This window comes from Tursiops truncatus, chromosome 7 (assembly GCF_011762595.2).
Source record: "Tursiops truncatus isolate mTurTru1 chromosome 7, mTurTru1.mat.Y, whole genome shotgun sequence".
Classification (NCBI taxonomy): domain Eukaryota; kingdom Metazoa; phylum Chordata; class Mammalia; order Artiodactyla; family Delphinidae; genus Tursiops; species Tursiops truncatus.
This window is the reverse complement of record NC_047040.1, coordinates 28,833,419-28,860,295: the sequence shown is the minus strand read 5'-3', so window position 1 is coordinate 28,860,295 and position 26,877 is coordinate 28,833,419. Positions and strand designations below refer to the sequence as shown.

At 42.4% G+C, this 26,877-nt stretch overlaps 1 protein-coding gene across 6 annotated transcripts in view; it reads right to left on the bottom strand.

The window, feature by feature from the left end:
* KLF7 (KLF transcription factor 7) overlaps nucleotides 1-25,654 on the bottom strand; it is a 123,438-nt gene extending 97,784 nt beyond the window's left edge. For 4 of the 6 annotated variants that reach the window (XR_012332990.1, XR_012332991.1, XR_012332992.1 and 1 more), the window contains exons 1-2: nucleotides 25,556-25,654; nucleotides 15,149-15,388 (exon numbers count right to left, since the gene is read on the bottom strand). Coding sequence is in view for 3 of the 6 variants with exons in the window: in XM_073807347.1 (XP_073663448.1) it covers nucleotides 15,149-15,250 (102 nt within the window). In the remaining 3 variants the exon portion in view is untranslated. Of the gene's footprint in view, nucleotides 1-15,148; nucleotides 15,734-25,555 lie in introns of those variants that run through there. The other 2 variants (XM_073807348.1, XM_033859844.2) reach the window with 2 other exon arrangements.
* Between the last annotated feature and the right edge of the window lie 1,223 nt (nucleotides 25,655-26,877).

Genomic DNA, 26,877 nt, shown 5'->3' with positions numbered 1-26,877 from the left:
ACCATGCATTGTGTTAACATGAGAATGCATTTGAAATACCGAAAAGGGATAAATTGTGAGTTTGGGATTAACATATACAAACTACTATATATAAAATAGATAACCAACAAGGACCTACTGTATAGCACAGGAAACTATACTCAGTATCTTGTAATAGCCTATAATGGAAAAGAATCTGACAAAGTGTGTGTGTGTGTGTGTGTGTGTGTGTAACTGAATCACTTTGCTGTACACCTGAAAGTAACACAACATTGTAAATCAACTATACTTCAATAAAAATTTGAAAAATAAATAAATAAAATATTGAAAGGGGGCTCACAGTTCTTGATGGTCCAATACTCGCTTGGACTTAAATAATGTTCTCTAAAGCTCAGGCAGGTTACCCGCAAATTGAGGAGAAGAAAACAGATTGCAGTGAGATGTCTAATGGTCCTCAAATTCTAATATTTGTAAAATCCTAGTCTCTATGAATAGGGAGCATAAAAACAGAGATCATGAATGCAAAAACAGGAGGAAAATGTAGGCAGGCACATCCTGGATAGGAAGACAAATGGTTTGCATTCCGCTTCTCTTTCACAGAAGAACTGTGCAAGGACATTTGAAGTCCACATAATGTCTTTCTTTCCTTTTTCCTTTTCTTTTCCTTATTTTCTATCTTTCTTTTCTTTCTTTCTTTCTTTCTAGGGATATTTTTTCAGAAATATTTTAATAGCTGCCAATTCACCCAGTAAGATAAACAGCTGTTAGTTTAAAAAATTAATTAATATATATATTAACAAGATAATGAACCTGGACCTTTACTTAACACTCAGAGTTTTTAAAAAAGAAAGAAAGAAAAAGTAATTGGAGATTGGAGAAAAGGAGAAATACCCCGCATCAAGTAACTTAATGGAATGACAGGGGTTTTTTTAACAGGAAAAGAATGACCCTGAAAATCACCAGCTGGTCAACCTAAACGATATCCTTAGTAATATCAGGGAGCCAATACAAAAGAATAAATTTTTTTAAACACCCCTAATGTAGACTAGCATCCTGAAAGCATTAGAAAATGAAGGCCAAGTGCCTTGCTGGCAGTATTTGAGTGCCAAGCGTAGGAAAAAATGCAAATTACTTGATTCTCAGGAAAGTACTTTATTATAATTCCCTGGAGTTCTTCACACAAAAAGCATCACTTCCTCAGCGAAACAAGTCATATAAAATCTACTTCCACACAAAATAAGCAGTTAAAGCAGTTAATGGGGTTCTGTACAACATGCTTCTATGTCAAGACTAAGAAACCTCAGAAATGGTTACATGTTTTTCTATCACAAAAAGGAGTTTTTCCCACCACTGACCAGTTGGGTCTCAGGAGTGACAAAAGAAACAGTGACAATGGCAGTCATTTGTTAATGAGGGCTGTTAGACCAAAAGAACTTTTTGTTTGGTATTGTCCCATTTCACTCCCATTTCCACCAAGAAGAGGCCGCAAGCTCAGGAAACTTAGAGTCAGTTTCCAAATTGGAAAATGTTGCAAATACCAATAAGTAATAAACATGCTCTGCAGACACTGCTCAGCCCAGGCAGGGAGAGGGGTAAACCAGATGGTCTTTTCCAACCCAGATTTCGATGATCTACAACAGAACCTGGATGACTAGGAGAAATTGAGAAGCAATTTGGAATCTGCTTTATAAAACAGAATCCCAAACAAAGACATTCAACAAGGCAGAGAAATCTAAAAAGAAATGAAAATGGATTCCAAATAAGAGTAGTAATCAAGCCAGCTTGAGACTGATAAAGAAATAAAGGTTGTCCCCAAATCACAGCGTTTTGGAGGGGAAGGTGACTTAGAGAGCTGCCTGTCTGGGGGTCACAAACCCAAATGCATGCTCACCTGGCCAGAGATCAGAAACGAAGCGAGGTAGAAATAGCGGAGACAAGGTTAATTGAAGAGTGCATGATCTGTCTAAAAGCATTCCAATTAAAAATAAATTGAAATATGTATGCTGACCAAATAAAACAGCTCTTGAAGCCAGTTTAGCCCAGGAGCTTCTTGTTGGTATCTCTGATCGCTGACTATTCCTAACTCTACGCTACTATATACACATGAGGAAACTGTGGACCAGAGAAGTCACATCATTTGATGATAAGCACGGAATAGTGTTTGTAGGTAGCAGAGCCAAAATGATAAGATTATATTACACACTGAGATGAAGTTAAATAGAAAAAATGAAATGACATTAAGGTAAAAATCCTGCATGTCCTTGGATCAGGTACTAAGTTCACATGGGTTATTCTTTCAGAGGCCAAATTATATTATCATCTAGCTAAACACAAAGCTTCTGAGAACTGGGGGAAGATGTATGCAAGGAGAAGTTGTACCAAAAAAATAAATTAAAAAATCCTAAGTAGTCAGAGTCAGATATTCAATTTTTCAAAAACAATTGTTAAATCCATAATTAACTTTGTCACAATGGTCCTGAGTAAGATGGCAAATGGAGCTCCTGACTTCCATTTTCCAGACAGGAAAAACGAGGTACATAGAACTCTCACGGCTTTTTTTTTTTTTTTAATGGATTCTTTAAAGTTACATGTTCAAGGTTCCTTCTAGACACTCCTCAAAGAGCAAGGTAAGGAAAATCCTTTCCATACTTGGTACTGGGGAAGAGTACATTTTAAAAAATTGGATAAGTTTAAGACTCTTTTTTTAAAAAGTGAAATTCCAAGGGAAAAAAATCTCTTTGAGATATATTAAGTGGTGTGAAATCTTCCTAGGAAATCCATGAAGTGCAGAGAAGGATGAGAACATCCTCCCTTTGGGCAGCTGGAAACAGATGAGACAAAGAACTGGAAACCTTCTTTCTGGGAGCCCTCCCTCCTGCCAGCCAATGGGACCTTCCTTCCCTGGATTCTGTGTGTCTAAGAAAACACAAATACACACTCCTCAGAAGGAGGAAATGCAGTCTGCACACAGGGCTGGCATCTCTAACATAAATCTCCCCATAGGTGCTGGGCTAAACCTTCAACATGAGGAAATAATATTCGAGTTTTATAGCAGCATAGGCATGATTCTTCCCCCTCCCCCATAAAACTCGCAACATGGAACAACCACATCAAATTATTGCTTTTCAGAGGCCAATTCAAAAACACCCACTTTATCACAGAAAGAATAGTCCTTGTGTATGTGATTGCTTCCATTATGTCTTATTTGAAGGGGGGAAATGAAATAAAAATCCTATCGGAGATATTTATAGATCTCATAAAACCTGATTCACTCTCATAAGCTGCTGTAAGCTCAGTCATCAGGTAAGGCAGAAAAGGCAGGTGTAGTAAACAGCACTGTATTATAGTATATGTGCCTAATTCTGGCTCGTAAAGAAAAATAACCGCATGCTGGAAAAACTTAAGGGAAGTAAGTCAGAAGTAAGACTGGAAAGAAAGGGAACGAGTTGGACATTTGTGTGAGCAAGTCAAGCAAATTCCAAGGATATCAAAGGGGGCTGAGTTTTGGGGACAATGGATATTGCTAGTATTTCCCCACTTCTACGCACCAGTGACTTCATGAGAGCTCTCTTGTGGGATGGATAAAGGAACACCATGTCCAATGCCCAGCATTCTCCCTGGCCTGGCCTTTCATCATTCACCTTCTCTTAGACATTCCAGAATCACTGGGATCTTAGAGAGACCAGTGATACTATTTAGAAAAAGAGCATTGTGTCACTCTGCACTGTTTTCAACAGGAGGAAGGATGGTTGAAAACGGGGAAGGAAAGAGCATTTGTTGAGTGGATGCCATGTACCAGACACCGGGGCAGAGAGCCAACATGCCTGCCCTTACCTAGGCATTATTAACTCCATTCCACTCATGACAGAATGAGACTCAGAGACATTAGGTGACTTTCTCAAGGTTCCAGCTCTGTCTGATTTCAAGGCCTCGTGTAATTTGACTACTACAAACACTACAACATTAAGGAGCCCTAGCACAACCCAGTTCTTTTTCAGATGAGAAAACCAAGGCCCAGAAAGAAGACAGACCAGAAAGCTGTTCAAACCCAAACAGTTCCACTGAGTCCCAGGCCATGACCTTTGGCTCTTGCCCTGGTGTCTCCTGCCTAACTAGGAGTCAGTATAAATGTAAAAATTTGGAGTCCTGAGCATACTGCCTGGGTTTGCATTCTGGCTCAACCACTTACAAGTTGTGTGACTTTAGGCAAAGTCATTTAATAACTCGAACCTCAACGTCTCCATCTGTAAAGTGGGGATAAGAAGAATATGTATCTCACAGGGTTGGTGTGAGGATTAAATGAAATGATGCACATAAAGTGCTCAGATGAGATCATCTCTAGGAAGTATTTGACAGATATTAGATATTATTATGATGCTTATTATGATAAGAGGCAGAATAGCCAAGTGGAAAAAAGGAAGAGGGAAGTGTGTTCCACCACTGGTTTTGCAACTCATTTGCTTTGCGGCCACATTAAGACAACTTGCTTAATCTTCCTCTGCCCCAATTTTCTCACCTCTGAACGGGAAATTCTGTAATACCTGTCCTTTCCTTAGTTACAAAAAGAATGTGCCGATGACAAGAGGTCCTGAGCAAAACACCCTGAGCCCTTAAGAAAAAAAGTTCAATACAGATGTTTGTTAGACTCTCACAAGCCAACATGAACATCTCCGTCACAGAGGAAATCATATCTTGGTCCATATCAAAGAAAGCAAGGACCTTGATATAGGGAGGCAAATGCACAGGGGAGGGCTGAGCCATCTTGGAACGCAGAAAGCAAAGCCAGAGACGCAGTCTGTCATTGAGCAGCATCTCAGGGAGCTCACTGGAGAATCAGTCCTACACAGAGGCCTCCTCACAGAAGACATCCTTCACCCCTTAGGCAGGAACTGTGCTCTATTAACAGGCTCTACAGTGGCCATATGAACAAACACTAAGAGCTCAAAAGGTAGGGCTGGGGCAATCTATTTCCACTCCTTTGTGTGATGAGCGAATTTGCCGCCTCTCCAAAAATAAGAGCCAGCACTGTGACCACGCCATTGAATTCCTGCTACCTCGGCTCTGCAAGGTGAGTGTGAAAGCGGGGTCAGGAGCAGGCGGACACTTCCTTGCAGAGCAATTGCTCCACAGCTAATTGCCATTTTCACAGCCGGGTTGAGCTTTCCAAAAGATATCCTTCAACCCTAAGCTCTGAGCTCCTCTCATGATGTTCTCTCTTGCCAACCGTACCCCCATCAAAGACAGTTTATAGATGAAAGGATGTAGCTACAGTACATACATTTTTGCAAACATCACAGTTTGAAATAGAGGCATTTCTAAGGCTTCTTTGTGAACATCGCCACATGCCCACAGTCATTACCACAAGAGCTAAAGCCTTCTATGGATGAGGAGGCAGCCTCCTTGCCTGAATGTCCTCAGCGGCAATTCTTCCACAGTTTATTTTTGCTCCTCTTACTAGAAACATGGGTCCTTTGAAATTCTTTATAAACAGAGTCTACTTGCAAACAGTGAGGTCAGAAAGAAGTATGTAGAGCTGCTACCTAATGCCTATCTGGCATCATCCAACAAATGTTTGTGCATGCATCCATCCCTTTAAAACCACAGAGCAGGCTGAGGTAAGTGGAAAATCATGGTCGAGAGCTTGCTGAGAATGAATTATTTGAAGCACGGCATGGTTGGAGTTTAATGCCCACCACCACAAAGGTACCAGAAATGGAATTTGACCAGGTTAAGCAAACCTCTAGTGGGTCATAGGAAATGTGAGCTAAATGAGAAACACTTTAGGGTAAGGGAAAGTAAAACAAGGAAGATGAAACAACACTTGGACAGTTGCTATTAACCGAGGAGCTGGATGAAGTACATCCACTGTCCTGCTTTATTATAAACCTCTATTACACTTAGATTCCAAGTTATACAAGAAATGAAATATTTCCATATAAGTAGTAGCCACCTGCAACTCTGGTATCTCTGATATTAACCCTCTATAGATTAATGGCTCAAAGCCTTGGCTGCATATTGGAATCACCCAGAAGCTTTATAAAAACACTGAGGGAGTTCCCTGGTGGTGCAGTGGTTAAGAATCCACCTGCCAATGCAGAGGACGTGGGTTCCAGGAAGACCCCACATGCCGTGGAGCAACTAAGCCTGGGCGCCACAATTACTGAGCCTACGATCTAGAGCCCACGGGCCACAATTACTGAGCCCACATGCCACAACTATTGAAGCCTGCACGCCTAGAGCCCGTGCTCCGCAAGAAGAGAAGCCACCACAATGAGAAGCCCACACACTGCAACGAAGAGTAGCCCCTGCTCACTGCAACTAGAGAAAGCCCATGCACAGCAACGAAGACCCAAAGCAGCCAAAAATAAAGAAATAAATAAATAAATAAATAAATAAAATAAATTTATAAAAAAACAAAAACAAAACGACACTGATACCTGGGTTCCACCCAAAGGAATACTGATTTAATTGGTCTGGGGTGCAGCCACAGTTGTGAACCATTACTACAGACATAGTCAAATCTTAAGTCACATCATTAAGCCCTAAATATCTATTGAGTATCTACCACGTGCAAGGCTTTCTAAGAACCTGAAGGGTTATGTATTAAAAGTTTATTATCAAAATTATAACCAAGGCATGGACTCTGCTCTAAATCATGCAACCTAACTGGAAAAATAAGGCAATGGGGGAAAAAAAAGAAAAGAAAAACTATACTACAGGACAAAACTGAAAAGCATCATGAGGAAGTAAAAAGTTCTACACAAGAGTATAGGAACAGCAGCAATTACTGTTGGCCAAGGGAAAGCGAGGGAGTTTCCTGGAAGATGTGGCAACCATCTGAAAGTTAAAGGATGGGTAGAATTTGGACAAAGAGACTCAAAGAGGAAGAAGAAGGAAAAGGCTGAAGGAAATGACATAAATGAAGAGAGAAGCAGGAAAAGTACAGTCATTCAATTTGGATGGCGGTTACCGCACATGGTAACAAAGGGGGAAACTTGTGACTACTGCCTAGACCCAGTCTTGGAACATCGTGACTCTTAGACATTTGGCCTCATCGTATGTAAAAGAGGGCCCCCTTGACAGTTTGGAGCATGGTGATGGAGGCAGAAAGTCAGTCCAGCTGAGGTGATGGGGCTGCCCTGGGGCAATGGCAGAGCAAGAAGAAAGTGGTAGACCATGGTGACGTACTGTAAGAACCAAATCAATGGGATTTTTCAACCAATCAGAGTGAAGGGAAAGAGAGGAGCCAAAGATGGCTGGACCTTCAAACCTGGATCACAGAAGAAAGGTCAACTCAATAAAAGAAACAGGGAAGCCAGGAAAGGGAGGAAAGAAGTTGACGAGTTCAAGCTTTGGGACATATTCAGCTGAGGTCTTCATGGGACAACCCCAAAAGCCTTAAGTGTCAGCCCCAGGTTTCCAGTTCAAAAATGTGGGCCTGAAACTCAGGAAAATATTGGAGTTGGAGCTGTAGATTACAGCTTTGAAGAAATAAAGAAGTTGACGTGTTCAAGCTTTGGGACATATTCAGCTGAGGTCTTCATGGGACAACCCCAAAAGCCTTAAGTGTCAGCCCCAGGTTTCCAGTTCAAAAATGTGGGCCTGAAACTCAGGAAAATATTGGAGTTGGAGCTGTAGATTACAGCTTTGAAGAAATAAAGAAGTCTCCATTTGGGAAGAAATCTTCAGTTTCTAAGATCTTAGAGGTGAAACCAATCTGTGAGCCAAGTTTCAAGAGAGAATTTTCACCATCATAACTATACTAGAGATTGGGTGGAGAAGGGCCAAAAGTCACTGAGCAGAGTGAAGAGCACCCTGCGTTTCCTTTCCTCACTAGGGACACTGAAAATTGAGCCTTGGCTTCACCCTCCCACCCCATAAGGACTTTTTAAAAACCGCACAGAAGTTGTCTCTCTTCCCAACTGCTTATCACAATGTGCAATGTTTTTTGTTTAAATTTGTAAAACATTACAACCTCACTGCCCATCCAACCCTCTCAAGAAATTTTAAAACACTTCAAAAGAGATTTTTCTGAATTGGCACATGATAACTGCTACAGTTTCATGCAGTCCCTTTGTTGGCAAGTTGTCAGAGACAAAGCATTTCAAAACTTCGCATTTGACGCTTTCCACATAAAACCCCAGTTCTATCATCCATCCAACTCCCTACCGCATACATCTCAATGCACCCTTCTTACTCTCGCTCCGTTTGTTATCATTTAAGTGACAGCACTTTTTTTCATAAGGCTGGAGTTGCAATTGGGGGCTTTTATTTTGTTTTTTCAGTACAGTGTACATTTTCCAGGTTACCACACATTATTAAAAATGGAAAAGAGATTAAATTACACACATAAGCTTTCTCCAAGATATTCAATATCTTGGTTTAGGGCCCAGACAATTCAAAAATTCCATGTACTAGTATTGTTCAAAGTAAAATGGGGGTTTTCTTGCTTCCCTTTAAGGGGAGAGGGGGAAAGAGAGAGGAGGAAAGATGAGAAGTGACTCAAAGTATATTCAGAACAGTGTGATGAAAAGCAAGCAAACTGATTTGGGCATCTGAAAGAGTACTGGGCCTGGGACCACCATCCATGTTAACAACAGCTGGGTGACCTTGGAAGGTTCAATGCTTCATCTGGCTTCAACAATCATTTGGTCCTAGCCTAGTGTTTTAGAGTTAAAGAAACCAAGACCCTTTCAGGATTTGAAATTCTAAAATTCTCTGGGTCTAGCTTTGGTACAAGGCCTGGGGCTTGACTTTCAATATGACCTCAGGAAATGTCAATAAACCCATATTCAGAAATAGATATTGCATATGGCTCTACATTAATTATTTTAATTACCTATAATCATTTCCGAATGACACAGACATGGATGCTGTTTCCTGGTCATTATGGACATGCGTATTCATTCACACTGTCGACTCATCTGCCCTAAAAGGGCCACCAGCCCCATTACACCATTAGCTAAAAAAGCCTAAGAAAATTTAGTAAATCTCAAGTATGTTTTATAAACAAGGTTGTAACGAGGTGGGTAAGCACAGAGAGGCATGGGTCAGTGTTCAAATACTGGACTTAAAATCTCTTTTTTTTTTGGCAACTGTGTTCTAATACTGTATTACTTAATTCTGAACATGTTCACTCTCCCCTACTGAAGTCAAGCTCATAGAGGGCAGAACTATATCCAATTCAAATTCGCATCACCCAAACAGTATTTTGCACATAACCAGAGCAAAGGAATGAAGTACTGGCGGTGAAATATTTTCCATATTTTAATATAAACAGAGAAAAGCCCACAAGGTGTGACTGACTGCCTCTACCAGCTCAGAGGCATGACCAATCTTAGGTAAAAGCCTGTTCCAGTAATGCTCAGTCAGGAATGGTATCACTATGAAATCAGAAGTCACTCCCACCTCAAGCAGGCTGATTCCGGACTGATCACAAAGCTGCTGCCGACCCCCCGCTGTCCATCTCTATGTCACGCATGTGGTGGATGGGGCAGCTGGAAGCTGCTCTAATGGAGAGTGCAACGGACACAATACACTTAGCAGGACCAAGTTCTCAGGGTCACAGCAAAATGCCAAGTGAGGAAAACAAAAAGGATTCAAGGCAGGAGAAATGATTCTCCAAATTAGCAGCAGAAAATGAAGGCCAAGGAACAAGAAGGGAGAGGAACAAGATCATGACCGATCTTAGGTAAAAGCCTGCTCCAGTAATGCGATATTTGATTTGGGGAACACTTAAATTAAACTAAGTAAGGATAGCTTCTCACGCGGGTGCTCTAAAATGAGCACACAATGTAACTGGGAGGAGGAGTGTTTCTTAACTTGTGGATGTTGCATGTAACATTAATGATTAGATGCTGCATCTTGCTCCACCGACTTTAACACCATTAGTACTTATAGAGCTTCCTAATCACTGTACTAGGTAAGATTTGGCAATTTGGGTTAAAATATTTCCACCTGTTTATGCTAAGCAAGCACTCAGCTAATTTGGGGAAACAAAGGGGTTTATTTGTAGAGAGATAAATCTCCACCCCTCACCCTTCTGGCACCGCTCAGGTTACGTTGGGGAGCTGTCCTAAACTTTCAGCAAATCCCAATTCCAAACATACATGCTAACTGATAGATTGAGTGAACCGGAATCACAGAGGCGTTCTCTGCATTCACCAATCATGGAGTCCAGCAAAGGTGATTTAAAACCCCTTGCACGCTACTGACAAACTGCAGAGATAGCAGGTGTCTGCCACCCGATCTGGCCAGCTATCCCATCAACATGAGCCAGTTCGGACTGGCCAGAGGAAACTGTCTTCTCTCCCAAATAAGCACAGAGTGATTAAAGAAGACTGCATTGCCTTCTCGTACTCAAAAAGTTAAAATACAGGAATTCTCTGAAGGGAGAAGAATCTGAAGATTTATAAGAGAATGGCTACTGAAAGCTCCATTAGGACCTTCTCTAAACTATTCCCGTTCAAGTGGAGAGGCAAATAGCCCCCACTGGCATTTATATTTAGAATGGGCTGGGAGAGAGGAAGAGCACATTTTGAACGCTGAAGGTCTCTGACATACCCATACATAAATCATTTCAGGGTGAGGTGTCACATCTTCTGCTCTGCCCTTTAAATGGATTGGACCCCAACATCACATCCTCCTCAGGGTAGGGAGTGGGGGTGGGAGTTTCATGGAGAACAAAGAAGTCACCACTTCCTTTATCCCCCCAACTAAAGACAGATGTAGTAAAAACATCTGCGTTGTAACATTCACTCACTTCAAAATACCAAACTGCAAACAGGTAGACTGAGTGATAATGTTTGAGAATCCCTAAATCTACACAAAGATGTATCTATTAAAAAGAACATGGAAATTAAAATTAAAAAGAACATGGAAAGGCCAACTGTGTGATAGATGGCATTCACATGTGCTTTCATTTGTAAAGCTACATTTATTGAGTGACTGCATCCTTATTTAGAAAATCTGGAGAACAGGGGCAGTTCTGATTTTTTTTTCATCTATCAAGTCACTGTTTCAAATTTAAAAAAAAATAGAGTTATGGTAACTAAAGAGCACACAAATCACATACAAAAAAGAAAAAAAAAAGCCAGCTATTTTATCCTTTCAGTGTGGTTAGCAAGGCTCCTTTGTGTCTACAAATTTCCCTGGGTGGTGCTGTTGCCAAGAAATTCTAATTCATGACAAGGTTTTCTGCAAATTGGGGACAGAGGCAAACCTGCGGATGAAGGGACCCTACAGTTTGCTTTGTCTTTCTGGCTGAGACAGCACCAGGCTGCTCGGGCCTGTAGAAGGCAGTGCAAAGGCAAGATCCCAACATAGGAGAAGCGATGTAGCTCACAGATCAAATCCCATCCCTTGCACCATGAGGCTGTTCTTGGCAGGCAACCATTTTTGTAAGTTGTCCCCTAGAGATGCTTCATACCAAAGGCCCTTGTAAAAAGTGTTTCAGGGTGCCTGAAACCAAGATGAAATTGCAGTGTTATGGGGACCCTGTAGTTCTTACAGTAGCCAAGTATGCCATTAGTTTAAAACAATGGGGGAATGGGGGAGGAGGGAGGAATGTTCTATGATTTATTTATTTGTTTCCAGTAGCAGTGGAAAATTTTCTCTGAGCAAAAAGGAGGCCTGAAACTGACCCCATCTGCCAATTATGAATCAGCATTAACAACAAGCATAATTCCATAAGAGTTTTCAAGTAAACATACCATGCTCCTCAATGGCATGAAGCAAAGCTAAGTGCAAATAGACTTAGAACATCATTACTTGACCTGCACTCATGAAATAGCAGTCTAGGTATAAAGAATATATCCAAATTCTAAAAGTCTTTGTAGCTTCCCAAAGAAAAATAACCATCAGTATTGTACCAAATCCTCTTTTATTTCCCAAGTCAGCAGTGGGTCCAGAAAAATCATGATTTCTAATGGCAACAAAACTCATGAATGGGTCCCCCTTTATCCATCATCAAGTGGTACCCTATACGCTACTCTTAGTTTCTGTCCTACCTTTGACTTTTTCCTACTTTTCCTCAGACAGCTCTTGGAAATTTTCCTTCAAGTTTCCAAAGAGCTTAAGGCTGGTAGCCTTAAGAGTTGTGCGTCAGCTGAATTCCATAAAATAACAGACCACATAAGCACAGTGTAATTTACAGTTATATGACAGGCAGGGATGATGTTACTTGGGCCAAATGCTTAAGTATGCAGTCAGAGCCCAGGAATGGAGAGCTGTTAATGTAGGATGTCCATCTGGATTTAAAAATTACACCAACAATGGTTTTCATAGTTGGAGCTGTATGAGGCTCAGACAATATTGCCCAAAAACCCAATGTCAAAATGACGACCCCTGTGACAGGAGGGCCATGACAAGCTCACTGACTATTAAGCAGAACTATTATCCCAGACTTGAGTTTAAAATAAAAACTCCAAGGAGTCCATCCTTAATTTTCAAATGCACAGATGGTCTTGAGTTTATCATCCAAGCCACTCTGTTTCTTACGAATCAAATCAAGACTACTGGAATCTCTGGACTTCGCTCATCTCCTCAAGGTACACTGTTCACTTTCAGGAGTACATCTAATAACTGCTCCTCATTTGACCTCTAAAATCTGATTACCCCAGAGCATCAGGAAACTTCCTCCTGCCTGGGGTTCTTTGTAGCAACCTTCTTGAGCTGATTTGAGCACAGGAGCCTTAAAATTTCACCATGTGATGGTTGATTTAGAACCAACAGTTGCATATAACCACACTCCCCTCCTTTATACTCAGAAGAGGCAAGAGGGAGGGGGCAGGTAGAGGGAGGAAGGAAGAGACAGAGGTTGGAGGTTATGTCATCAGCATGAACTGGGAGGCACAGTCACCTTTACAGAAAGCATTTGTGACTACAGAGCCCACAGAAGAAAGCTCCTTGGAACGATATCTCATTTAGGACCGCGTCCTCACAAGTTATGTTTCAGTATGGATTACGAGCATGCCTCTGAAAGAGCTTGGCAAAGGGTTTTAAGCTGAGGGCAGTTGGCAGTAGGAGAGGATTAACGCAAGAAACAGGGGGGTGAAAATTTATTTGCCCACAGATACAAACTAAGCTAGAGATGCCCTGAAGGAGGTGAGATGAAGGATGAGGTGGGTGGGAAGCGGAGAAGCCTTCTAAGGAAACAAAAGATCCAGTACATCCTCTAATTATCAAACCAATGATGTTTCTTTACAGATCTAGACCTTCTCAAGGATGCTCTAACCAGATCTAGAAAAGCAGCTTTCCTCTGGAGAGGCCTTCCCCCAAAGCAGGCTTTACTACTGTGAAATCTTGAACCAAACAAAGTTGTGTGATTCATCAGGAGGGAACGTTGTAACAAATAAAGCCAACTTTCTTCCCTCCAACCCTGCTTAACAGTTAGTCACAAACAAGGGCTGCCTTGGGCAGGCTGACTAAATCAACAGATTCTCTTCCCTAACCTGTCTAGACAGTTGTTAATAGGCAACCGATTCAACACCAGTGGGCTGACAGTGTGAAATGAAGACTATTTCAGAAAATGAAATTCTGGCAACCTTTTGGTTTAATTAGCATGTGAAATAAAAGCAGGAAAATGCTCTAGTGAGACCCTTCGTGAGATAGTCTCATCAAGGATGGGGGAAAGGATGCACTGGAGAAATGCCTTCTGCTAGAAACATGTGAGCTGTGCGTGCATTTAGGGAAAGACAAAGTCAAACACATCTGCCAGCATCCTTGGGCAGGAATGTATGTGTGGAAGCACAGACACCAGAGGCCAGTACCTGGAGAAACTCCAGCCTCGAAATCAGGGGAGAACAGCAACTAGCAACAATGGTACACAGGATAGGCTCCTTATACCACAAGCCAAAGCTCACTCGCTAAAGCAGCAACTGTTACATCCCAGGCTCAAACTGGCAAATCCCGCTTTGTATCCTGTCGGAGGAAATTCAGCCGTTCATTAGCCTTAACAAGCTGCTGTCACGGAGCAGAGAAGTTACATGAGCAGCCACACACCAAGCCTCCTGCCGCCCGCCCCAAGGGCAAGCACGTTTCTCCCAGACGGATTGTGCACGTTCACACTTCCAATGTGCAAATCCGAACTGTCTTCTTGCACGTTCCATGATGCACACTGTAGAATTCTGAAAGAATGTTCGTGTCCCTCCATCCCCACCCACCATCTTTCCTGCAGAATGTCCCCTCAGCAGCTCCTAATCCTTACTGAGAAAACCACTGTTTCCGCAGCAGATCTCGCACTTTCCACTAACCAGCACTTTCTTTATTCCACTTCACAAAGCCCAGTGAACTTGTCACCAGCCCCGCTTCCCCCTCACTGGGACGCCTAGCCAACTTGGCATCGGTGCCCTTCAGCATCTTAGGAGTTTCTTGACTAGTCCTCTAAAACAAAGTCAGAGGCATGGAAGCACACACCACCCTTTGTCGGAGGTTGTGCTAAGTGGAGAGGCACACCAAACGAAAGAGAAGCAAGGACACCCACAGACGGTGTTCTCCTTCCGAAGACACCGCACTGGGGAAACCTACAATGCACGGTCAGCATGAGATAGACACATCTTCCCATCCTCTTCCGAGATATCTTTGAGTATCCTTTTATCACTGGGCTCCTCTTCCTTCTGCCCAGCTTCTAATCTCAAAATCAAGTTCCTATTCTTTACTGATACTCGCTAATTACTAGGAAAACACTCCGCTTTGCTCCTACCCCCTCCCCCCCATCTGACGGTCGTTAGCACCAGTTGAAAGAGATGAACCTGATTTAAGGTACCAAGGAGGTAGAGCTCGTGCATGTAGGGACGCGGTACCCGTCTGTGATGGCTCGTAAAGCCCCAAACCACCTTCCCACCCGGCTCCTCCGAACCCCAGAAGTTAGGCAGGTCTCTGCTGGGGGGCAGTGAGCCGCACAACGTGTGCGCAAGGATGTGTGTTGGTGACTGAAACGCAGGCAGCTCCGACCGGCCGCTCAGCTCAGCACACTAAGGGGTTAGGGGGTGGGTGGAGAGGTAAGCAGATGACTGTTTCCGAAAACATTTTAAACAACAGACAGCCAAAAAGGGGGGGGGGGGGAATTAAACAAACGAACAAACAAAATTCAACCCCAAGCCCACACCAACGCAGCCCCTGCGTCTCCGCCGCCACCACACGATTTACACAAGTAATTTAAATCATTCACCTGCTGCCAGGTCTCCTCCAGGGATGGCAAAGCTGAGAAGTAGCCGGTGTCGTGGACAAGTTGTAGCTCCTGGAATATACTATAACTAGCCAACACGTCCATGCTGCTGCTGCCGGGCAAAACGGGAGGAGAAACCCTCCCCCGAACACAGTTGGGTCTGTTTGTTTGTCAGTCTGTCTGGCTCACCCCCCAAGGAGGCAGACATCCAGTGGCCCTTTTGTTTTGTTTTGTTTCAGTCAACTAAAAAGGAAAAAAAAAAAAAAAAATCAATGCAGAAGAGAGGGAGAGAGGAGGTGAGAGAGGAGAGACTGAGTGGGGTGGATGGAGAGAGGCATCCAGCGTGTACAGTGCAGACGGCTGCCAGGAAAAGGGGACTTCACGGGAGTAACAATTCCCTTCCAGGGCTCTAATCACTCCAGCTCGTGGATCAGGAAGGGGGATGCAAACTCACTGACACGAAGCTGCCATCTATTTCTGCAGCGCTGTTCGCTCCTAATGCAATCTTTGCTCTTTATTTTGGGAGGTGGCATTTTTTTTTTTCTCGCGATCGCTTCTCTCCCCCTCTTTCCTTCCCTCCCCACCCCCACCCCCATCCTTGCTAGTTTGTAGTCTCTCCCCCCCCTCCTCCTTTTCTCCTCCTCCTGCTCTTCCCCCTCCCCAAACTCCCTCCCTCCGCCCGGCTCTCCGCGCAGCCGTGGGATCTCGGAGGAGGGCGTCCATTAGGCCGCGTGTGACCATGTATGGTAAACAGGGGGCTCATGAAGTCACTGAGGACCAATGGGAAGCGTGGAGCAGGGCCTGGGGCGGGGCTTGGCCCTGGCGGCGGGCGCGGATTGGCACGCTGCGAATCTCCCTGCTGCCTTACAAGGCGGTGCGAGGCGAGCTATTTTTAGAGGGCTATATAAGGGGGCTGAAGAGGCCGTGCGGCGCCCGGGGAGCGCGAGCGCGAGGGATTGGGAGGGTCGCGGCGACACTTGCACCGGCTCCCGGTACGCTGAGGCGACTGGGCTCGGGCCGCACACCGGCCTCCGACCTTCGCTTGGGTGCCAGGTGGAGCCCCAGGCGGCCGGAGCCTGCGCCCCTCAGAGGGGAGAGGGTCGTGTATCGCCGTTCTGGCGTGGACGCGGCCGGTTAGGAGGTGAAAGTCCAGAATGCGGGGTCAGGATGCCTCCCGGAGGAAGAGCGAGGCGGGAGAACGAGGAAGCCGGCATGGGGAGGAGGGCAGGTCACTTCCCACTCCGCCTCCCTTCTAGGCCCGAGGGCAGGGAACCGCGAGGGCGGGGCAGCGCAAACGAGTTCCTCACTTCCTCAGAAATAAATCAGGGGGTTGGGAGGAGGGCGGAAGAAAGAAAAAGTCACCAAAAGCCCCTTCACGAATTCCCCACAGGCTGCCAGAGTGCCGAGAAGAAGCGCCAGAGGAGGAAGCGCCACACAATGGAGCAGAACAAAGGGGAATGCGCGAAAACAGCGGCGGGGACCCGCCTTGCGCGCCTCGCGCAGGCCCCGCCCCCAGCCCCGCCGGCGCCCCAGTGCGTGCCGCCGCGCCCCGCCCCACCCCGCCCGCCCAGCCTTCTGAGCCGACGCCGGGGACCGGGCGGGGGTCAGCCTCGCAGTTAGAGTTGATTGGAACTGGACGTTTTGCTGGGGAGTGTGTTAAAGACAATAGAGGGAATCCTTGTAGACGTGGGGTGCAGGCAGGAGCCGGCAACTTGCTTGGGGGCTTAAACGTGAGACTTCCCATGCGGCTTGGAGAGAGGGTGTCCGTCTGCCTAGCTGCGGTGGTGAGAGGAGGACCTGAATTGCGCTATGGCGCTGACATATAGAGATGTATAGATAGAGAGCCTATTATCTCTTAGCTGAACTACGCACGTTGTGAGGGTTGACCGGTTGTTTGCTTGACCTTAAATGGTTAGTGTGGTTAAAGCTTCCCCAAAATGCAGTGTGAGCTGAACTTCCACTTTTGGAATGATTGCAGAATTTGGTACTTATTCTGAAATGAGAAACTTAAATTCAACTCATAATGGAAGAAACACATCCACCTTAATCGCCCTTCTCAGCTGTCTCTCCTTCTGACTATGTGGGACTCCATATCACAATATTTCGAAAGTTCTACTTTATAGAACAAACACAGTTTGAAGTTCAGTATTTGCCAGGGGAAATTAAACGGGAATTATTGAGTTGAGGAAAGTCTAGTTTATTTGCTTTTTGATGTCTGGAATTCTGTTGGTCAGATCTCCAGCATCCAGTGTATAATTGGTGAATGTACTGTAAGTGTGTGTGCATGGAATGTACAAGGATCTTGGTACATTTAGCATTATGTATTATACACATTCGTGGTGCTAGGGGATAAATGGTATGAAAAGGGTAAAAGTCCTACACGAATAAAGTGATATTATGATAGCACACATATAAGCGCCAGAATGAGAAGTCTGCGTGGGCTTTCCCAGAAGTAGAAAACCATTTAGAGCCATCACATACCAATTAATGCATTAACTTGATCTTGATGGCCATTGATACTGCCACTTACTACTGTGTGACTTTGAGCAAATTACTGGCTCAAACCCTCTGGCTACCCTTCTCAGACACAGGAAAAGTGGTATCTGCCTTGCCTGATTGTTATGAACAATCAAAATGTTATAATGTTTGTTAACTCACCTAGCATAGTGTATCTGGTGCTAATAGGTGAATACTAAATGTTGGCCATCATTATCTCCTGACTTTAGCTGAGTAAATTAAATAATATCTGAACCCATCAGACTTGTAGGGGGATATACCAGTCTTAGAGAAGAAGAATGTAGAAACCTCTTGCCAGTTTGGAATAAGGTCTGCCCCTGCAACCCAACATGCTATCCTGATTGTGTGTGGGGATGGGGAAGAGATCACTGACAAGTACTGGGGCAGAAGACATGTTCAGGAGTAATAGGGGAGGGAAAGGATCTTTGGCTCAGCGGCCATGGCTCACGGGCCCAGCCGCTCCGCGGCATGTGGGATCTTCCCGGACCGGGGCACGAGCCCGTGTCCCCTGCATCGGCAGGCGGACTCTCAACCACTGCGCCACCAGGGAAGCCTGGATCTTTTTTTTTTTTTTTGAATTTTATTTTATTTATTCTGTTATACAGCAGGTTCTTATTAGTTATCTATTTTATACGTGTTAGTGTATATATGTCAATCCCAGTCTCCCAAATCATCTCACCACCACCTAGGGGAGGGAAAGGATCTTAAACATAGGAAACGCAAGAGGCAAAAAGCAAGGCAAGACCAAAGAACATAATTTGTTTGAGACTCAACTGAACTTGTTTTTTGTTTTCTTTGTGTTACACTATTACCATTTTCAACAAATTATGACATACCTGTTAACTTTGAGGATTTTAAGCACAATGTGCCAAGCTGTATGGGCACATAAACATTTTCTATACTGTGTCTTATTTCATCCTCATGGCAGCCCCAGCGTAGGTATTTTTATTATCCCCAACTTTATGGATAAAGATACCCAGGCTTGGAAATACTAAGTTGGTCAAGGTCACACAACCAGGAAGCAGCCAAACAGAGGTTCAAATCCAGGACCACCTGACTTCCAAGACTGTGCTCTGCATGGGGCTCTCTGCAAGGTGAAAGACTTGAGTTTCTTGGCTTTAAGTCAAGACTTGTTTATAAAAATTGCTTGGGTGTGGAGAGGGAGACTTCCATTGAGGTTTTTCACATGTAAATATCAGCCATCCAACTTATAGAAGAACTCAACCAAAATTTTACAATGTAAATCCTAAAAACCTCATTATGAGTTTTTTCAAAGCTTTATAGATTAGAGATCTAAGAGATTTATGTAACAAGGCGCTCCTAAAGGCATATTTTCAGTATTAGTCATATTTAGCTACTTTTAATAGCCTAGAGACCCTAGGTTCACATTGCAAAGCACATGGAAAGAATCCGAATGTACAAAATAATCAACAAATTAAGATCACAAGGGAAATTTGGCAGCCAAGCAAACCAAAAATAAAGAGCACTGCTACAACTACTGCATACCGAATGCTTTCTCTGTACCTGGCATTTTACACATGTTCACATCTAATCTTCACCACAATCTTGTGAGGGAGCTATTACTGCTCCATTTTCACAGATGAAGATACCAAAGTTCAGAGTGGGCACATAATTTGCCCATTGTCATATGTCTCTTAAGTGGCAAAAGCAGATTCAAATATAGGTCTGGCTCCAGGTTGACTCCAAAGTCTATGTCCTCTACATGGGTTGCCTTAGAAGATACTGATGATACTTTTTAAAGTATCACCCTTTGGAAGTGATCCTGTAGGAAACACCTAAGAGTAAATAACAAGTTACCCACCAAGAACTGAGAAATGAGGATATTTTATAGACAAAATAGTAAAAATTCAATATGCAAATAGAAACAATCAAGACATCAGACTGTTACTACTAGAAAAGTTCTGTGTCATTAGCACAGAAAGTCCTTAATATCCTATTGTGATTAGCACTGGGAAAGCCTCAAAGTAAATCTACTTAAAACACGGACCAAATTTCAGAGCAGTTAGTGAAAAAAGGTTTGCTGGGGACTTGTCTTGAAAATAAAACTCAACATTTTTAAAACACATTTATTCTATCCTACATTGAACAAAATTGATAAGTACAACCATGTGCTAATTATAGAATGAATAAATAATAAATCAAGATGATTATTGTTGGCTTAAATTTTTCCTAAGCATTGTGAAGCACCTTACAACATGCTTTATTTCATATTTGACTTTCAGAGAATAATAAAAAAGAGGGTCACTTTTTGTAAAAATGTTTCAGAGTTTCTTCAGTTTTCCCAAGGGTCTCAATTAGTTCTTTGATGTTCAAACTATTCTCTTCTGAAGTATCAATATAGTCGTCAGCCCAGTTGATTTTACCTTCATGTGTTTAACTCCATGGATCCTCATGTGCCAGTTTTACCAACCTCACTTTCACTGACCTTACACCTTTTGCAAGATTTGCAATAGAACTGAATGTGTTTGCATTGTGCTGTAAATGTTCACCATCATTGTGTGTGTGTGGGGGGGGGGGGGGGGGGGGGTGTTTAAAAGAGGTGTTTGAATGGAGTATTAATTTATAAGTGGCCATATCATTAATAATACTTTCATATACCATTGACTTTTGCTTCTCTTTACAATCTTACTATAGTGGAACAAAGTGTGAGCTTAGGCAGCAGGCTTTGTTTGTATCAGAGAAAATAAGAGTGACAAGGAGATGGAGATGGAGATGCCAAAGAATGCCAAAGACTCTCTGAGAGACAGTTTGAATCTGAAAGGAAATGTATGTGGCCATACATACAATGACATGCATACATACATACATACAACCAGAGAGTTATTTCATGATTGAAAAAAAAATGGCAGCTTCCTCAGGCCTCTCATGTCCTGGACAAAATATTCCTTGAGGATACACATCTCTTCTTGTTTTCATTCTCTACTTACTTTCAGCTCATAATTTGGCTTCCCACTTGTTCTGCCTGCAGGGAAAGAATGTGCTGGTTACAACCACAGGAGCCTGGTGGTCATTGTGACAGTTCTGGTTGTTTTTGTCCACACAAAGTCCTTTTAGTTGTACGTGTGTCCCTCGTGAGTTCAGTGAGCATGGGTCTGACTCCCTGGGTGTGTTCAATTTTGAGACTCTTCCATGTTGAGGTTTCTGGACATGATGGGTAAAAAACAAACACCACCACCAACAAAACCCTTTTCTCAGTGAATTAACCAAAAACTCTTGGCACGTAGCCTGCTGATCTCCAGAAAACATCCCAATCTTGCCACTGACTCTTCAGAATTCTGTGGGTATGTAATAGTTTAATAAAAACATTTATTTTTTTAATCAGATGGTAAAGTCAACCCTGAATGTTGACTTTGCATTGCAGTGGGCTATGCTAAAATGATTAAGGGGAATACCTGGGGTGCATCACCAGTGATGGGCATGTTGTTCTGATGCAAGAAGGCAGGCTATTTATTGCTTAATAAAAAATTGACTCACCGCAATGATAAAGAGAAGGAACTCAAGAATTCAGCAAAAGTTCACTGTCAGGAACGTCCTGTCCAGACCTTAGAACGTTGGACATTTAATGCCATTATGACCTATGACGCATAATTCCTATGGAGATTAATGACGGTAGCCACATTTCCAGCCTGAGCTACGAGCACTTAGAAGTGTCAATATTCTCCAATGAAAAACAAAATCATCATCTGAATTCAACCAGTCATTCAACATATATTATGCAAAACATTCAGTCATTCGGCATATATTATGCAAAACATTTGGTCATTTAACATATATTATGCAAAGTGCATAGGTTGAAAATAGAATGGTAGACACAGACATGTTTACCACTGTAAACAATGTCAGATAGTAGAGCTGTATCTCAGAAGTTAGAAAAAGCATTTGAAGTATCTAGTCCTACTTTCACAGGTCCACTGCTTCCCTCAACAATATTCCTTCCAGGAGATGCCCCGTTGTTCCAATGATGGGGAAATCCCAGCAGGCACTGGGATAAACCACTATGACTGAGTCTGGCTGGCTAATTTTTCCCATCTGAGAATAGCATCACAAGCTATTCAGGGGTTTCTGGACAAGGATTTTGGAAAAGAGACTGGTAGAAGATGAGAAAAGATTTTAAATAATAAAAAGAAGAATTCCTTTGACTATGTAATGATAGAAATGCCAAGATAGTTGTGAAGCTAGTGAGAAATTAAGTTGCTAATGTTTTAGGGATTATTGTCCTTTGCAGTGTGTGAGGCAGTTTGTAGGATTGTGTTATGTTTCATCCTGAACAATTTTTATTGTGACATGGTGAATACAGCACAGCATTACTATTAATGTATAAATATCACTGTCAATGTTTTATCAGGATATTATCATTTTTCTTTTACATATGCCATTTCCAAAGGGTTTGGTACACATTTAATGGGATTTAACAGCAGAATGCATCTCAGATTTGGTAATGGAAATCAATGAGAGGATAAGATTGATTTGATAGGAAGTCTGGACCGCTAACTTTGCTGACAGTGACCATTCCTTTAAGTGAGGGATACCTATTCCACAAGTGCCCAATGATAAGTTTTTATGTGGATGATAGATCTGGGTAGTTTGGAAGATTAATAATGTCAGCAGCAGTTTTTTGCTGACTGGTTGCTCATTTGCATTTCACCGACTTTGCTTTACCAGAAGGATGCTTATCTGAATGGTTAGAAGAGTCAGCTGAGTCATAGTTTTTAATACTGGTTACTGCTTTTCTCAGGAGTAAGCAAGGCAAATGCCCTAAACTTCCATTTATGCAGTCCAAACGGGAGGGGCCAGAGGAAATGCCTCAGTGTCCACCTCAGAATGCTTCACAGCCCTCTCCTAGCTCTCATCATCTCCCCCTACTGCTTTGCAACGCTCAAAAATTGTTCTAAGCAATCATCAGCATCATCACATTTTGGTCATGCCCAAGCTGGGTCCCATGTATGACATGCTCCTCTGCTTTGCTAGGAAGCTAGGGAAATCCCATTTGATGAAGACCAACAGTGAGTATAACTCAGAGAGGCTCACTCCTTCCACCCAATTTGCCCAGATGTGAGATTCAACCCAACTCCTCTGTGCCATACATTAACCTATCCTTTGATTTTCTGCAATATCGATTCTTGATCTTTGAGGATGTTCTTGTTAAACCCCTCTTAAGTGTTATTGTCCTTTCCACATGTTCATGTGCATCATTGCCCTTTTGAGATTATAAATTCTTAGGGAACATTTGTCTGATCACCCTATAGAGAATCTAATATCTGTTATGATAAGCACAAACTTTTTTTAAAACTAACTTTAAAAAGATCATACAAAATATTTTTAGTAAAATTTAAAAACAATTTTACTCCTTCTCCAATATTGTTAGGACACTATTGTTTGTGCTGGCTTCTGTTAGGTTGACCTAAGCAGGAGGAAGTGGCATTACCTTAAATGATGTCAAATATGGTTGAAAGAAAAAAGATCTAAGGCTCCTGGCAAAATTCTCTGTAATTAAAATACCAAAATCTGGGCTTCCCTGGTGATACAGTGGTTAAGAATCTGCCTGCCAATGCAGGGGACATGAGTTCGAGCCCTGGTCCGGGAAGATCCCACATGCCACGGAGCAACTAAGCCTGTGCACCACAACTACTGAGCCCACGTGCCACAACTACTGAAGCCTGCATGCCTAGAGCCTGTGCTCTACAACAAGAGAAGTCACTGCAATGAGAAGCCCTTGCGCCACAACAAAGAGTAGCCCCAGCTTGCTGCAACTAGAGAAAGCCCATGCCCAGCAACAAAGACCCAATGCAGCCAATAAATAAATAAATTAATTAACTAAAATTAATTTAAAAAAAGTTTTTAATACCAAAATCTACATAAAGTATATGAGATATGTTATCAAAGAACCCACTTTACTGAGTGATTCAGAGATAATGTAATTTTTAAATAAGGTACTACATAGTCTATCAGGAAACAGCCACTGTTACATGTTAAGAGAGACTGTAATCTTGAATATTGTAACATTTCACAAAGTGTTGTAATAACAGACTTTTCTGGGAAGGTTAGCAAAAAGGAAGCTGGAGAATAGAATTTTTTAAATTTGAGTTTCTTTTATAATGACCTGGGGTAGAGGATGTCCTGATGCTAAATGACCTTTAAAGATCACTTAGACAGACTAGAAAAAGATCTACTTTAGTAGCTTGAAAGTAAGTTATTTGGCAACCTTGAATTTCCCCTTTCTGACTTGTCTTTACCATGGCAATCTTCTGATCTATCATTTGGTCTTCTGAGTGGACTGACTTATACAAGATTGCCCTTTGTAAACACGTAGTATCGATTCTATTTATTTACTTACTTGTTTATTATTTCTTCTACTTCCAGAGGAGAAGTATGAATAAAGACATTAAAATACAGGAAACGTAATACAGAAAACTATTAGCCTTAAAGAAAAGACAGAAGTACCAAAGAATAAGGGAAGAAGAAATATAGAAGGTATCCATTATCATTCCAGCTATGTCTCCCATTAAGCACTGATCAAGGTATGTTGCTATTTATAAACTACTTCCTTGTAAATTTGCCTAGCGTGAACCAATGTGGAGAATCTTCTTTCTGTGAATGTAGTCATTTGGTTTTTAAACTGGCAAAACTGAGCTTCATATTTTTCAGTTCTGGTGGACCCACTGAGATGTGCCCAGGTGGTCTCATTTAAAGCCACATCATTTCATTTACTCAACAATTATTGAGTACCTATTTTGTCAAGCACTAGGCTGGGGAATGGGACTATAAGGATGAGTGAGATATGATTCTTGTCCTTCTGGAACTAACATGTTAAGTGAAGAGAGATTTAAATAAAAAGTAACATGAGGGCTTCCCTAGTGGCACAGTGGTTGAGGGTCCGCCTGCCAATGCAGGGGACATGGGTTCGTGCCCCGGTCCGGGAAGATCCCACATGCCGCGGAGCGGCTGGGCCCGTGAGCCATGGCCGCTGAGCCTGTGCGTCCGGAGCCTGTGCTCTGCAACGGGAGAAGCCACGACAGTGAGAGGCCCGCGTACCGCAAAAAAAAAAAAAAAAGTAACATGAGTAATATGGCAGACTAGATTATTGGGTCAGACTCCCTCTATGTAAAAACAACCAAAATGCTAGGATATAAGTCTTGATGAGCTGACAAGATAATAAGGAATTATTGAGCTAAAATCTAAGCCAAAGTGAGATTCAACATCACTTCTGGTAGTGAGCACTCTTAAATTCAATATTCTCAGCACTAGCTGTATATTAGAAAGAGCTTAAAAATTATCATGTGTGCTTCCAGCAAAGGTCGACTAGCTGGTATTGGATAAACCCTGCCCTCCCCTATGCCAAAGAACAACTGGAAAATCTGGACAAAACATAAAAATTATATTATGAAGTAACAATGCAGCAATAACTCATCAAGCCTAGATCCTGGAAAGAAAGGAGACCAAAGAGATAAACTAAAAAATCAGCATGGGGCTTCCCTGGTGGCACAGTGGTTGGGAGTCCGCCTGCCAGTGCGGGGGACACGGGTTCGTGCCCCGGTCCGGGAGGATCCCGCATGCCGCAGAGCGGCTGGGCCCATGAGCCATGGCCGCTGGGCTTGCGCGTCCGGAGCCTGTACTCCACAGCGGGAGAGGCCACAACAGTGAGAGGCCCGCGTACCGCAAAAAAATAAATCAGCATGGTTTTATCCCACTGGAAGTAATTACCTAAGAGAAAGCTGAGAGGCTATGAAGCTGAGCAGAAAACACAACTGAAAAGGAAGCTGAGCAAAGGATTCAGTAAATTCAAAAGGCTGGAAGTATAAATATTAGAGTTTAGAGTTGACCAGGAGGTTGAGGGAGGAAAGATGTGGAGGACAGAAACAGGCTATACCTTACCAGGACTGAAGTCTGGCTTTGACATATCACAATACTTGATTGGAGTAAAGTAGTCTGCCCCTAGTCAAGCTCCATTCAGAAGAAAAGAGTAAATCCTCTCTGCAAAAAGATAATTCAGAACCTTGAACTAATCTACAAATTTTTTTATACTTAATGTCCAGCACTCAATTAAAAAGAAAGAGGCATAAAAAGGTAAAACTTCCCCAATACCAGGATTTAAAAAATCAGATAGTAGAAATTGACCCATAAGAAATCCAGACATTGTCATTATCAGACATACAATTTAATTTTTTTTAATTTTATTGGAGTGTAGTTGATTTACAGTGTTGTGTTAGTTTCAGGTGTACAGCAAAGTGATTCAGTTATACATATACATATATTCATTCTTTTTCAGATTCTTTACCCATATAGGTTATTACAGAATTTTGAGTAGGGTTCCCTGTTCTATACAGTAGGTCCTTATTGATTATCTATTTTATATACAGTAGTGTGTGTATGTTAATCCCAAGCTCCTAATTTATCCCTCCCACCCCTCATTTCCCCTTTGGTAACCGTTAAGTTTGTTTTCAAAATCTGTAAGTCTGTTTCTGTTTTGTAAATAACTTCATTTGTATCATTTTTAATATTAGATTCCACATATGAGTGATATCATAGGATATTTGTCTTTCTCTGTCTGACTTCACTTAGTATGATAATCTCTAGGTCCATTCATGTTGCTGCAAATGGCATTATTTCATTCTTTCTTATGGCTGAGTAATATTCCATTATATATATGTACCACATCTTCTTTATCCATTCCTCTGTTGATGGACATATCGGTTACTTCCATGTCTTGGCTATTGTAAATAGTGCTGCAGTGAACATTGGGGTGCATGTATCATTTCAAATTACAGTTTTCTCCAGATATATGCCCAGGAGTGGGCTTGCTGGATCATATGGTAGGTCTATTTTAAGTTTTTTAAGGAACCTCCATACTGTTCTCCATAGTGGTTATACCAATTTACATTCCCATGAATAGTGTAGGAGGGTTCCCTTTTCTCCACACCCTCTCCAGCATTGATTGTTTGCAGACTTTTTGATGATGGCCATTCTGACCACTGTGAGTTGATACCTCATTGTAGTTTTGATTTGCATTTCTCTGAGAATTAGTGATGTTGAGCATCTTTTCATGTGTCTCTTGGCCATCTGTATGTCTTCTTTGGAGAAATGTCTGTTTAGATTTTCTGCCCAATTTTTTATTGGGTTGTTTGTTTTTTTTGTTTCATTTTGTTTTTGTTTTTGTTTTTTGACATAGAGCTGCATGAGCTGTTTGTATATTTTGG